At 35.5% G+C, this 14,073-nt stretch overlaps 1 protein-coding gene across 2 annotated transcripts; it reads left to right on the top strand.

Annotated features, from left to right (window-relative positions):
* Positions 1-9,877: 9,877 nt before the first annotated feature.
* On the top strand, positions 9,878-12,471 carry LOC113297961 (probable serine/threonine-protein kinase At1g01540). 2 transcript variants are annotated; one of them, XM_026546585.1, is made up of 7 exons: positions 9,881-10,660; positions 10,883-10,987; positions 11,073-11,168; positions 11,274-11,444; positions 11,580-11,709; positions 11,819-12,028; positions 12,116-12,471. In XM_026546585.1, exons 1-7 carry the CDS (start codon positions 10,101-10,103, stop codon positions 12,167-12,169), a joined length of 1,326 nt encoding a protein of 441 aa, XP_026402370.1. In that variant the 5' UTR covers positions 9,881-10,100; the 3' UTR covers positions 12,170-12,471. The 2 variants fall into 2 exon arrangements, with proteins under 2 accessions (XP_026402376.1, XP_026402370.1); XM_026546591.1 differs by lacking the exon at positions 12,116-12,471 and having other exon boundaries at positions 9,878-10,660; positions 11,580-11,704; positions 11,819-11,959.
* The last annotated feature ends 1,602 nt before the right edge of the window (positions 12,472-14,073 follow it).

The raw sequence follows: 14,073 nt of genomic DNA, 5'->3' as shown, positions 1-14,073 counted from the left end.
CGAATATTAAATCAAATCAACAATTAATAATAGTACCTGAACAATTTTACCCAATTCTAAATCCCTTACTAATCCATGGCTAATTAGTTGTCTACGGACTCATATTCTTCACATTTCATATGTTTGTTACTATCAGATTATAAAAATGATGAAAAACCTAGTTCTCGCGTCATGAAAAGAAAAATCAGGAAAATCAATCAATAAGAAATCGACGAGGAGCTGCCAGTTAAACCCTAAAAATATAAAATTAAAGATGAGGAAAACAAACATTAACAATTATCATCGTCACTGATTTTGGTTTGCAGAGAATTAGATTTCCTTGGCTTTTCTCCATCAATCGTCATGGCAAAGCTCTTCGTCGGAGAAGAAACTGAAAGAAGGAACTAGATCCAGAATGTTATCATCGTACGAGGGCACTTTAAGCATTTAGGAAAAAACGCTTCATAACTCTCACACGTGTTTGGACTGGGGGTTAATTCTTTTGGTCCAAAAACATAAAATCGGACTACCTCTTAAAAGATATCTAATGATGGACTACACATTAAGCGGGTTCTAGTAAACAGGATTAACCAGTAATTCCTAGATTAAGAAAACACAAAGTTTCAATTGTTCACTGATCCTGGCCATCATAGGACAAACCCTATTCAATATTAACCGATCTCGGATCCTAACCCGTTTTTAACCCGGTTCCACAGTTTCAACTAGGACTGATTAAAGTATATAGCCAGTCAACTGTTGACGCATCAGTTTGACCAAGAGATTTCGATTGTTGACTATGACTCTGTGGGTTCTACACCGATCCGTTATTTTTCGACTTTTTTTTCTTTGATCGATAAAAATTTAATTTAATTTAATTTAATTTAATTTAGACTTGTTCATTATATAGAACCAAATAATAAATAGAGTCATTTTACAATCAAAATTATTTTTTATGATAATGTTAAGAGGCCATGCAGTGATTTTTTAATTAACGAGTTGTATAACAATTAACATGCTTCCGCTTTATTGAAAATACCAATGACTTAATGTGTAATTTAAAACGATTCCTTATTGAATTGCATTATAAATTTTATTGATCAAAACCATTGTTTGGCACTATTAAATTTTAGCGTGTATTATGGTAGGATTTTTCTCCCAATGTTGATCTTTTTTATTGTACAAGATTATTGTCTTTAAGATCATTATGTTGAGACACTTTTGGCTATCACCACAGTGATACTAGAGTTTCTTTATCGTGGAAATAATCATAATATTATTGTAAGCACGAGTTCGCCAAACCTAAAGGTAAGGTTTAGCGATTACCGAATTTTTATGATGATGACATTATTGTTAAGTTGTTTGACAATCACCACAGTGATTTCAAATAATTTTTGATCCATAATCATTATAATTTTATGTTGTCAAGTGCTTATAATAAATATATATATATATATATATATGTATATATATATATTCTTAAATATATTAAAACAACAATTACCCACAGGTGATTTGAGTTTACATGTTTAAAAAAATACTAAAAGATATGATCTTTATTTGATCATACACTATGGACATGAATCACTTTATGTTTTAATGAGTGTCTAATGTCATTTCCCTTCATGTTCAAACTTGAGTGCCGGTTTTGACTGCATTTAGACATAAAAATTAAGATCATGATTAAGTAAATGCTACATAATTTTTTTTAATATTTTGGAAGTGTTTTGGGTTAAAAGCACATTGAAAATATTTTACCAAACACGGCCTGCTTTTTCTCTCATGCCTCCTTCTCCGGCGATTCACTCCGGTGATTGGAAATTCATTCCAATCACGACCTCTCCATGAATCCGCCTTGCATCGATTGTGTTTAGTTTTTCAATCTGATTTCTTTTCCACGATTTTCTGTTTTTCACTGCTTTTTTCCTTCAATTTTTTTCAGTCGCGGCTTGTCTTTCCTTAGGGTTCTTACTGCTTTTCGTTTTAGGGTTTTCTTACTGCTTTTCATTTTTCCCATGCCGAGAGTTACACACACTTCTTCTCGTGCATCGCTGCATTCTCCCAGCTCCCATATTCTTCCTTCCTCCATCCCGTCAAGCACGAACTCCTCTTCATCTTCTTTAGCAGTCTCCGACATCTTCTGTCACTGCCCTTTCAAGAGTCTTCATGGATGCCATGATGGAGTTCATGGAAGAGGGTATGTCAAGGGTTCTTTTCTGAAGCATCTCCACGAAAAACATCTCTTTTCGGAAGACAGTAAGAACGTAGTTAGAGACCTTATTGCTACTGATTTGAATGTGTTTTGTGCTCTGGAGAAAGTTCTATGCAACTTACGCATGTGGTTATGTAGCAAATGCTTATACTTGCATGCCTGGTCGAAAAACTGCAAAGGACGTGAAGGGTCGAAACATGATTTTATTTCAGGACCCTTCAATGGAGATGGTGCAGACTTCTTGATCCATGGATTGGACAAACCTGTGGAGCTACAGGTTGTGTCGCAATTGGATGGTGTTGTGGATGTTGACGTTGTGGATGCTGCAGTTTCTGAGGGTAACGACAGTGATGTTGTTGTTTCTGAGGATAATGACAGTGGTGCTGTTGAGTTTCTCACCACTGATATGCTTAATGTTGTGCTCCAACGGCAACTCCCCAGTGTTAAATGCATCCCCCATAAGTGTAGACTCGCTTTTTCGAGGGCACTTAAGGTCTGCCTTGATCGGATTCTTGCAAGTCCGAACTCCTGGCAGGTTGGTTACGTTTGCTTCTCCTTCTCATTTGTACTTTGTCCCTTTACCAGCCGAAGAGTTCTGTTGAGAGAAAATCTGGTAATCGTAAGCGATTACAAGTGGTAGCTATTCTTCACGTGATCAATGTTTGGAAGGAGTTGAATGGCTGCTTCATTTTAGTAAAAAAGCTGCTACAACAGACGATTCGGTGGGGTTCAAGGAAATCAGACGAGAAGAATGAGGATGATAAGAAGCAAGGGTTTGCTAACATTTCCGCCTGTCAGAAGAAGATTACTTCAGGGCATTTTGCAGCTGCCATCCGAGTCTTGTGATCGTCTGGTGTCGCACCTTTTGAAGAGAAGACTTACCTGGACTTGTTGGAAAAGCATCCCTTAGCCTCCCCTACGGAGGTTCCCACAGACGATATCACTGCGGATCCCATCTTTGTGGATTCCAAGGCGGTTTCGAGAGATATTAAGAGCTTTCCTAAAGGTACGTCGTGTGGTCGCGATGGTTTACGGGCGTAGAACCTAGTCGATGTTCTTAGTGGTGTGGTGGCTGCAGTGGCAGATGATTTTCTTTTCTCTATCTCTGGGGTTGTCAATATTTGGTTGGCTGGAAAATGTCTTAGTGAACTGGGCGAATACATTGCTAGTGCCCCTTTGACGCATTTGCTTAAGCCGGGTGGAGGGATTAGGCCTATTGCAGTTAGTACGGTTTGGCGTAGGATGGTTTCTAAGGTAGCTGCTTTTTCTGTCGGAGAGGACATGACTTCCTATTTAGAAGACTATCAATTTGGTATTGGTGTTCCTGTAGGAGGGGAAGGTATTTTACATGCTGTAAACCGCCTTTTAGAAATGAAGAGTCATTCAGACAAAATGTCAGTGTTGCTAATTGACTTTTCCAATGCTTTCAATATGGTGAGCAGAACTCAGCTCATCAAAGAAGTCCTCCTTCATTGCCCAGGTATTTCTCGGTGGGTAGAATTTTGCTACTTACGTCCATCTAAGCTTTATTATGCCCAATATATTTTGTCTTCTTCTCTTGGTATGCAACAAGGGGATCCCCTCGGTCCCTTGCTTTTTGCATTGACACTTCACCCCTTAGTGAAGTCCATTGCTTCTCGATGCAAGATTGATTTACACGCCTGGTACCTTGATGACGGCACAATTATTGGTGATACTTTGGAGGTAGCTGAGGCTTTGCGTATAATTGAAACTGAAGGACCGGGCAGGGGGCTACACCTCAACATAACGAATACGGAAGTCTTTTGGCCTTCCCTAGATCCCAGGAGTATTACAGACGGTGTCTTCCATTCGAATATTGGTAGGACTTCTAAGGGTGTTAAACTTTTGGGTGGTCCAGTGAGTTTATACATGAACTTTATTAGTGACATGTTATTGAACAGGGTGCACAAAACTGTTCAACTAATGGATGCGATCAAAAAACTCAAGGACCCTCAAAGTGAGATGCTTTTACTTCGCAATTGCACTGGTGTGTCTAGACTTTATTTTGCGATGCGAACTACCAATCCTGCCGCTTTACAACCTGACCCTCAAGGACCAGCTATATCAGTATTTGAGGCTTCTGATTACTGCGGATGGTGCGGGTTTTGGTCCTCTACATAAGAGATTAGCTACCTTGCCTATGAAGGATGGTGGGCTCGGTATTTATACCATGGCTGACACTCGTGCTTACTGCTACCTTGCTTCCTAGAGCCAGACTACTTCAGTGCAAAAAGCGATCCTTGGCAACTTATTCTCAACGGACAAAGGTTCAGCTTATCGGTTGGCTCGTCAGACCTTCACTCAGGTATGTGGATTGACGTCTACTTACTGTGTCGATGACACTTCCCCCTCTTCCATGCATTCCTTGGCAGTTGTTTATTTTGATGCAGTTAAGAAGCAAATCCCAAACCAATTCCATATATATGCAAGAGATTATATCTTATGGCAATGCAATCTTGTGAAGCATGCACAAGACTATCTTTTGGTGGTGCCCATTAGTGGGCTCAATCAATGTCTTGAACCTAGACAATTTAGAGTTGTGCTTTGTTATCGCCTTGGTATTCCTTTGTTTGGTGAGAATACTTTGTGCTCAAGTTGTAGCAAGCTTATGGACACTTTCGGTGATCATGCGCTTCATTGTGCTAAGGATATTGGGTATAAGTTTCGCCATGGTGTTGTCCGTGATGTTGTCTTTGACATTTGCTACAAAGCCAATGTACCTGCGCGCAAGGAAGTTCCTCTTGGTCTTCAGACGGATGATGGTAGATATTTAAAACCTGACGATATTCTCGTTCTTAACTTGGAAAATGGGTAAGACGTTTTTATGGATGTTACAGGTCTCTCTCCATTCACTGGTGATGGTGTTCGCTCCTTTGTTCCTGGTAAGGCTATTTCTGGTGTGGTTTCACGTAAATGTACCAAAAATCTGGACAAGTGTGTTGCACATGGCTATGGTTTGGGGGTTCTAGATTTTTCTACTTTTGGGGAACTTGGTGAGGATACTCTTGTTTTTTTCAAGCGTCTTAGGAATTGTTTGGTTAGTAATGACGCTAGTAGTGGTTTTGGTAGTTTTATTTTTCATACTTTAGGCGTTGCTATTCAAAAAGGAGTTGGGGTCCAGCTTGTCACTAGGTTACCAACCAAAAGCTCTGTGTAATATTACTTGATAATTATTTAATTATAAATATATAAAAGAAAATTTACTTAAATTAAATCATTATCGAGTTGAGTAACCCATTATAGTATTTACATGAAAATTGTTATTATATGTTTAACATCCAAAATTTATTGCATCCTCTAAAGAAACTAAGGTTTTGTTTTTGGATACCTTCTCAAATATTTGTGAAAATGGCATTCATTGCCTATTCTAAACATCATTTATTTTTATCCATACTATAACTCTTATTTAACATGATCATTAAGCTTGTATTAGATTTAAATTAGCAATGCATCCAAGAATTTTCTTCCACGAAATTTCATTATTGAATTATACTTATAGACTTGCTTAATGATCGATTTTGTTTTATGAAAAGTTCATTATGTTTGGATATTTTACAGTTAAAGGGTGTTGTTAATTTTTACAATTTATATATATGATATTCCTTTGAGTAAATGTTTATGATTAATGTTTTAGGGTTACTCATAATTGTTTATAATCGACTAATTCTAGGATCAGATCAAGTATGTGCATATCATTGAGGGGGACCATGCAATATCACAAGAAAAGATAGTGTGATATTTGCAATTGTAAACGTCTGTTGCATTGTTTAGTTATCACCACAGTGATACTAAACTCATATGTGTTAAATATTATATATTTTTGAGTCCTCTTAGTTTGATTTAACGATAAGAACAATGTTGCTGCAAGTAGTTTTGGTTCACAAGTTTAAACAAGCATTAAGGTTATCTAAATGTTACATATACATGTGAAATAATAGCCACCCACAGGTGACTACAGTTCACATTATATTAGGTTGAACATATTTAGAATTATTTGAGTTTGTTAATACATTTTTGACGAGATTCTCCCACAGGTGTGCATGAGAAGGTAATATATCTATATATGTTTTTCATGTCTCACATTGTTCCTTGATAAGGTTTTACCCACAGGAGAATCTTATTGAAGGTATGAAACTATTGTAAACTTAATTATCATTTATCTCAATTCTATCTTTTGTTCTTATTAATTATTGATTATGATTATTGTAGACTTTTTTTTTTGGGTCCAAACTTTGGAAGATAAAATTGTTTATCACATGATGATTTTTCGCATATCGTGTACATCTATTAATTGCATTAAGAATCTCAATTCATGGATGTTTTCTCAGAGATTTATTATTGAAATTGAGAGGCAATTATAGAGAAAGTGAAAAATCATAAAGTCTGACAAAGGTAATAAATTTTGTGAAAGGTATGACAAAACAGGATAATATCCTAAATATTTCACGTAGTATCTTCAAAAGTTTGGAATTGTTTCTCAATACACAAGGCCAACTTATCCTTGGCATAATGGTGCATGGAAAAAGACAAAATCATACTTTTATGCAAATGGTTAGAAGCATGATGAGTTATGCATAATGGCCACGCATATGTGAATGTATCTTCTTTCTACAACTGTGTAATTTAAATAGATTTTCGAGTAAAGCAGTTTCAAAGACAAACTTTGGACTAGAAAGGATGGAAACCTAGTTTAAATCACCTTTAAGTTATGGCTGTTTAGTTGGAGGTAAGGGCTTACATTCCCAAGAATGAAAATTGGATTTGAAAACTATTACTGGTTCATTGGTTTTCCTAAATAATCCAAATGGTATTTTTTAATGTTCTAACCATAGTATGAGATTTTATTGAAACTGAAAAAAAATATAAATTCATTAGTGATGGCATAATCAATGGGAGTACGTGGACATATATGTTCAAGAAGTCATGATAATGATCCCTTTATTTAAGATTTATATAGATATTGTGAATCTTCTCATTGTCGGAATGTTGAAAGACCACAAATTACTGATCCAATACTCCATAATATAACTACTGCCAATAAAGATTTTTTTTTTATAACAACATGAACCAGCATTAAGAAGGTCTCAAACGAGACTGAAAGGAAGTTATTCATGTTGTTTCAGTGATTTGCTTACTAGAATTTATTTCATTTTGATATAGAATGGCAAAGTCTCGATTTCCGGTCCACAAATATTATGAGTAATAATTTTGATTAATGAATTGATGTTATGTGAGCGAAAATCAATGGTTGAAATTCAAGTCTCGAATATTGTTTAATTGCTTGAATGACAAATCAGTTGTATGAAAGTGGGTCTTTCTGACCTAACACGACTGTAATAGAAATGTTAAATGATATAAAGCAAGACTTGTAGCTAAAGATTTTACTCTGAAATGATGCATCGATTATAAATAAGTTTTTCTCTTATATCAAAGAAAGATTTATTCAGAATTTTCATAGTATTATTAGTAGCTCAGTATGACCTAAGAGTTGCATTAACTAAATGTGAGAAATAGCCTTTATTAATGATAAATTATAAAGAAAATTTACGTATGCTAAAATGAAGGGCATGCCTTATAAAGACAGTAACACGCAGTCTGCAAACTTAATAAATCAAAGTATGAAATTAAGCAAACTTCTCGAATATTGCATATCTAAAATTCAATAAGACCATTAATGTTATTTGGTTTTGGATGAAATTATTCTAGATCCATGCATATACCTCAAGATCAGTGGGAGAAATTCATACTCTTGGTATGTCATGTTAAGACTTACTACCTACGAGTTATGATCTTGACTTTATGCATATCTCTATATTTTTCGAAATAAAGGATGTCAATGAAGCTTACCATGTGATAGTCACATATCATGTGGATTACTAAAGCTCTCATGTAAAGCGTATATCGAATTCGTAGAATTTTGAAATAATAACACATTTATCAAATTTTGTTTCCTATTGAATAAAAGATATAGATTTAATCTTCATTACGTCTTAATTCTAATATGGAACTTATAACAAGTTGTTCGTATGTTAGATACATGCCTAATGATTTTGAAAGAACAAATTACTGGAAAGTTATCAAGAATCCCGAGATACTAATCTTGAATTATGTCTTACAATTATTTATCCAATCCAATTAGAGTTGATTGGATTTTCAAACTTCAATTCTTGTGGATGTGCGGATTCTATAAAGGAAGAATCCATTAATACTAGTTCCACGATTGAGTTTGAATATTTTTGACTGCGAAACTCAGAGACTTAAGGTTTGTCTCTATATTGCTGAAATTTATCGTCTTAGCTTCGCAGCATTAAAACACGATATGATACAAAAGGAACAAAACACATGAACCTTAAGTATATATGCGTGAATCAAGTAATTCAGAAATAATAGTTGTTCATTTATCGCTTAAGCACAAATGCATCCACAGATGCACTTAATGAACAATTACCTTTTAAGACCTCTTAAGAAAAGATAAAAAATCTTAGGTTTGTGGAGTAATTGATTATTGAATTCAGCTAATTTATGCGCTTATTTTTGAAAACTGATTGAGCTCTTAATAATATACTTCTGAATTTATTTTTGTATCCATATTTAGTATACACTTATGTGAATGTTAACAGAATTTGTATTTCTGTTGAAGACATAACTAGACCATTATGATACTCCTCTTAAAGGCCTAGTTGAGTAAGTTGTTTATGTTGTGGTACATGGAAGGGAAAATGTTGATAACAAGACAACGTGCAACTTCATAAGTAGCTTATTTAATCAAGATATTACGTTAACCACTAATGTGTTATGTTTAGCAATTATGCGAGCCTTATGAATCATGTAGTTAACCATTAGTAGATAATCACATAGACCAGTGGGAGAATGTAAAATAATTTCTTATATGATTAATTATCTTTATTGGGTCCATGTGAGAATCTTGGTCATAACTAGGATATTGCTAAATATATAATCCATGATTTATATAAGGAGTTAGTATCCTATTAATACTCTTCCTTGATGGCGGTCGAGATCTAAAGTCCATATATCGAAACCCTAGGAACTTGGTCCTCTCTCTACCTATTAAAGGGAAACAATAACCATCAGTATTGTATCCAAGGAATTACTCATTATGGCTAAGGTCAAGATAGAGAAACCATGACCTCCACAAGATATTATCACTTCCCAAAGATGATTGATGTACGTTGGATTAGCGCTACCAGGTATTCCGTATAAACTATTCATTCTTCCATATAATTACCGTGTGATTATCATGGAGTTCAACGATTCTTAATCACGTATCTATAAAATCAAATCTTATAAAAACATCTCCAATCATATTAGTGCCGCATCCCCATAGACTTTATGCTGATATCTGGATGTTCAAGCTTTAATCATGTTAAATCATTCATTTGAGCAACATGTAATACTTAGCATAGAAGGATTCACTCATTCATGATTTCCACAAAAAGTGAGAAAAGTATATATTAATTTTCTCTATGTACATGATAAAAGATTGTTCGAACCATCTCACATCCCACTGTAAGTTGCATCAAGAATCTTCTAAATACATATATTAATTATTTAAAGATACAAAGCAGATCAAAACAATGGCAAAAATGAGCTTAGTACTAGCTAGCTAGTTTAAAGACATATTACCTTTTGTTGTAGTGGTTTTTTAACAGGTTCATGCAGAAATCAATTAACAACAATATTAGTGGGTTGCCCTCTGACTCTCAAAGTCCCATACTCCCATCCCATTGTGACAGCTCCTGTTTACTTTCTTTTCACCTCATTCTCCACTCACTTCCACAACAACCAGTCTATGAATAATCAGTAGCCACTTTCTCCATTTTCATTTCCACTGCATTTCTGATCTCTCTCTTTCTATCCCTTTCTGCGTAAGATGTCTGACAACACAGAGGGATTTTTGAGCGATCAACTATCAAGACCAACTCCAATCTTTGGACTAAGATTATGGATCGTATTGGGTATATCAGTTGGTACAGCTTTCGTTCTTGTTCTTTTTCTGATAGCACTATGGTTAATGATCTCAAAACCCAATAAGAGTACTAGTAGTACTTCTAAAGACAAGAAGTCTACTTCTCAAATCAGCTCTACATATCCAATGCATGAAATTCGGATTGATAAGTCGAAAGAACCAAAAAACCATAAAGAAGTTAAATCTCATATCGCATCAAATCCATTGCTTGAATCAGAGCTAGTTGGAAAAGTTGAAAACGGAGCGCTTCTGAAGGAGGATAGTAGTTTAGTTGGGGTTCGAAAGGTGCAAGTCGAGGTTTCGCACATGGGATGGGGTCACTGGTATACTCTTAAAGAGCTTGAAGAATCAACTAAGGGGTTTGCTGATGATAGAGTGATCGGTGAAGGTGGATACGGAATTGTGTACCTTGGCCATCTAAAGAACAACACCAAGGTTGCAATTAAGAATTTGCTTAATAACAGGTATATCAATACTTAAGCCCAGCTGCCTCATAACTTTATTTATGTAGAAATTTCCTTCGAAAGTGTCCTCCAGGATTCAAGAAGAAGGAAAAAAAAATGTTCTGTTTAGAAACGTATGACTGTCATAGATTTCTCAGATGAGCTGAGGATTTTATTTGGTTAATTTCATGTTATACGCAATTTGGAAATTCCATCATTAAATAGATGTATTTACTTCTTCAGAGGACAAGCTGAGAGGGAGTTTAAGGTTGAAGTTGAAGCAATTGGACGTGTTCGGCATAAAAATTTAGTAAGATTGCTCGGCTACTGTGCTGAAGGAGATCATAGGTACACTTCATTTTACAGGCGAACTCCTTTTCTATTTAGAACTGAATCCATGTTAACAATTTAAATGGCATCATGTATTTCATAGGATGCTTGTTTACGAGTACATGGATAATGGGAACTTAGAGCAGTGGCTTCATGGATGGGAGGCTAGAATGAACATTATTATAGGAACAGCAAAAGGGTGAGTAACAACGTAGTTCCAATGAACTTATACACATCCATGATTTCATTATTCAGTTTCTTGACTTGTTGGCAAGGAACTAACTTCATTTCTATTAAATTATAGGTTGACATATCTTCATGAAGGGCTTGAACCCAAGGTTGTTCATCGTGATGTTAAATCGAGCAATATTTTGCTTGATAAGCAGTGGACTTCGAAGGTATCTGATTTCGGTTTAGCAAAGCTATTGGGCTCAGAGAAGAGTTATGTCACAACCCGTGTTATGGGAACATTTGGGTTCGTTGAAATATCTCTGTCACTCACTCTCTCTACACAGACATATGTGAACTACGCTGCTTACTCTTTGAAGCAATAAATTTGCCTAAATGATGGATAAGCTTAGGAAGTAACTGTGTTTCTGTACATTTGTAGATATGTAGCTCCTGAATATGCAAGTACAGGCATGTTGAACGAACAAAGTGATGTATATAGCTTTGGAATTCTTATTATGGAGATCATTTCTGGGAGAAATCCCGTGGACTTTACTCGGCCTCCAGGTGAGGTTAGTATACCTACGTGCTGATTAAATGCATATTTTGGTCTGTACAAATGTTAAAAGCTCTTCAAGTTTATTTAGGTGCTATTTCTAATTGTACGCAACGGATGTTCAGGTTAACCTTGTTGATTGGCTTAAAACAATGGTTGCAAACCGCAACGCTGAGGGAGTTTTGGATCCTAAGCTACGAGATAAACCATCTGCAAGGTCACTCAAACGCAGTCTTTTAGTTGCCATAAAGTGCGTTGATCCAGATCCTCAGAAGAGGCCAAAGATGGGTCAAGTGATACATATGCTTGAAATCGATGATTTCCCATTCAGAGAAGTATGTCCATGTTCTCGCATTTACCAGTTCTTGTAAATCTATTCCATTTTGTTTTTTCCTCATATTTTAGTCCTTTCCTGTATTCAGGGCCGGCAAGCTGAAGGCAAGAACTCAAAACACGCTAATGATAGTATGAAATAAGAGGAGGATTCAGCTGTGAGACGACAGACAAGCTGGCGGCGCAAGCTGAAGAAAAATGAATGGCATGAAACGCCAGTTGTAGATCAATTGCGTTTGGAGACCAAAAGAGCTGGCCTAAGGAAAAACCACTCTTTTACTCAGAAACGTACATTTTAATTTTATCACATATCTATGCCTGTAAAGTTGTATCATCTTGTGACTCTCTCTACATATCCATTGTGGTCAAGTTTAACCTATATCTGTTAGACTGTTATCGTATAACTGTATCCAAATGGTAATTATTATATAGTTTTTCTTCCAAATGGTAATTATTATCCAAAAATATACTGCCATTAGTCCTACAGAATCCTTTATGCACAGACGCATAGTGCTTTTCTAGACAAAAAGAGAAAGGCTTAGATGCGGGGCAATAATTATAGTAACTAGTATCTTTCCCGTGCGTTGCACGGGATCAAAATGGTTGTCATGTTTGTTACACGATAACCAATCAAAACAAAGTTTAAACCTGTTTAAGATAATGTGTTGAGTGAAATCTTAATGAAGCGATTCATAAATGAGTATGGCATTGAAGTGTTCTTTTAAAGTGTTCGTTTTGTGGCAGTATGCTTAAGCAGTATAACAACGAGCACTACAGTCTGTCTTGTCCTTCTCTGTTTGTTATCCCAATGGTCTAGATTATGGATACTTCTCAAGTCTTACGCGCAAACTATTCAGCTTCTAACATTTCACCGAATAAATTCAAACGACTGCAACTCTTAATACTAAACAATACTTCTTCCCTTTCTTAAAAAGATATATTTTTCCTTTTGCATTTTAGCCCAAAAATATGTCAAATCGAAAAAGTTAAAGTATTTGTTTTTAAGAAACGGAGGGAGTGTGTGCGGTATAAATTTATGCTTGCACCACTCTAACATTAGGAAAAAAAACTACAATAATTGGTACATATAACAACATAGAAAAGTACTTATTCAACATGATTTGTTGTTTCTGGAGAAATATCTGTTCCCGGACATGTAAACCCATAGATGTGATATATAGACGTCAAACAATGCATGGAAAAATTACAAAATATGTAAAATCCTCTAAAAAATCAAAATTTCCTTAGAAATGCAGAGTCTAATCTCTTCTTATTGATCCTCATTCTACTCATTAGGTTATTCAATTTCAATGGTTACTCTCCTCCCCTGTTCTTCATCTACATTCTATAGTTGCGTCAACCAATGGTTACTCTCCTCCCCTGTTCTTCATCTACATTCTACAGTTGCGTCAACCAATGGTTACTCTCCTCCCTTGTTCTTCATCTCTATGTCGACCAATGGTGGAATATTGAAGAGCCACTCTCCTCACCATGATCTTTATCTTCACTTGCGCCGACCAATGGTGGAATGTTGTTATTATTCTGGAAACTCTAACTCTAATTCACTGGCAATCATATCCCACAATGGAGTTTCAAAAATCACATAATATCTTGATTCTCATCCTCCAAGTTAATCCATAATTACTATCCTGGTCCGAACGATAGGGATGGCGTTCTGGGCCTCAACAACTATTACAAAATAGTTTGCGGGTCTTCAACTCAAGATTGGATTAATAGGAAATTCAGTTCAAGGAAATAATGTGTAAGCCAAAGATTTAGAGACACCTGTTAAGATATGGTCAAGATATGATATATCTTGACATTATTGTGTTTGTTATTTGGTTATAACTGCATATATATTCTTTCTGTATATATCCTAGATATTGTTAGGTGTATCTTTTATTTGTCTTATCTAGTTGTTAGTTGTATCTTTTATTTGCCTTATCTAATTGTGTAAACATGTATAAATCAGGCTTTTGCCTATCAATGAATATACAGAGAATTATTCTCACAACTACATTAGAATCTCTATGCTCATGTTCATCAT

Source organism: Papaver somniferum, chromosome 1 (genome assembly GCF_003573695.1).
Source record: "Papaver somniferum cultivar HN1 chromosome 1, ASM357369v1, whole genome shotgun sequence".
NCBI classification, from domain to species: domain Eukaryota; kingdom Viridiplantae; phylum Streptophyta; class Magnoliopsida; order Ranunculales; family Papaveraceae; genus Papaver; species Papaver somniferum.
This window is presented reverse-complemented; position numbering and strand designations above follow the sequence as displayed.

Coding starts and splice junctions, on each gene's coding strand:
- LOC113297961 (XM_026546585.1), top strand. CDS start 10,101: ATGTCTGACAACACAGAGGGATTTTTGAGCGATCAACTATCAAGACCA. Junction 10,661..10,882: donor AAGAATTTGCTTAATAACAG/GTATATCAATAC, acceptor TTACTTCTTCAG/AGGACAAGCTGAGAGGGAGT. Junction 11,169..11,273: donor ATTATAGGAACAGCAAAAGG/GTGAGTAACAAC, acceptor ATTAAATTATAG/GTTGACATATCTTCATGAAG.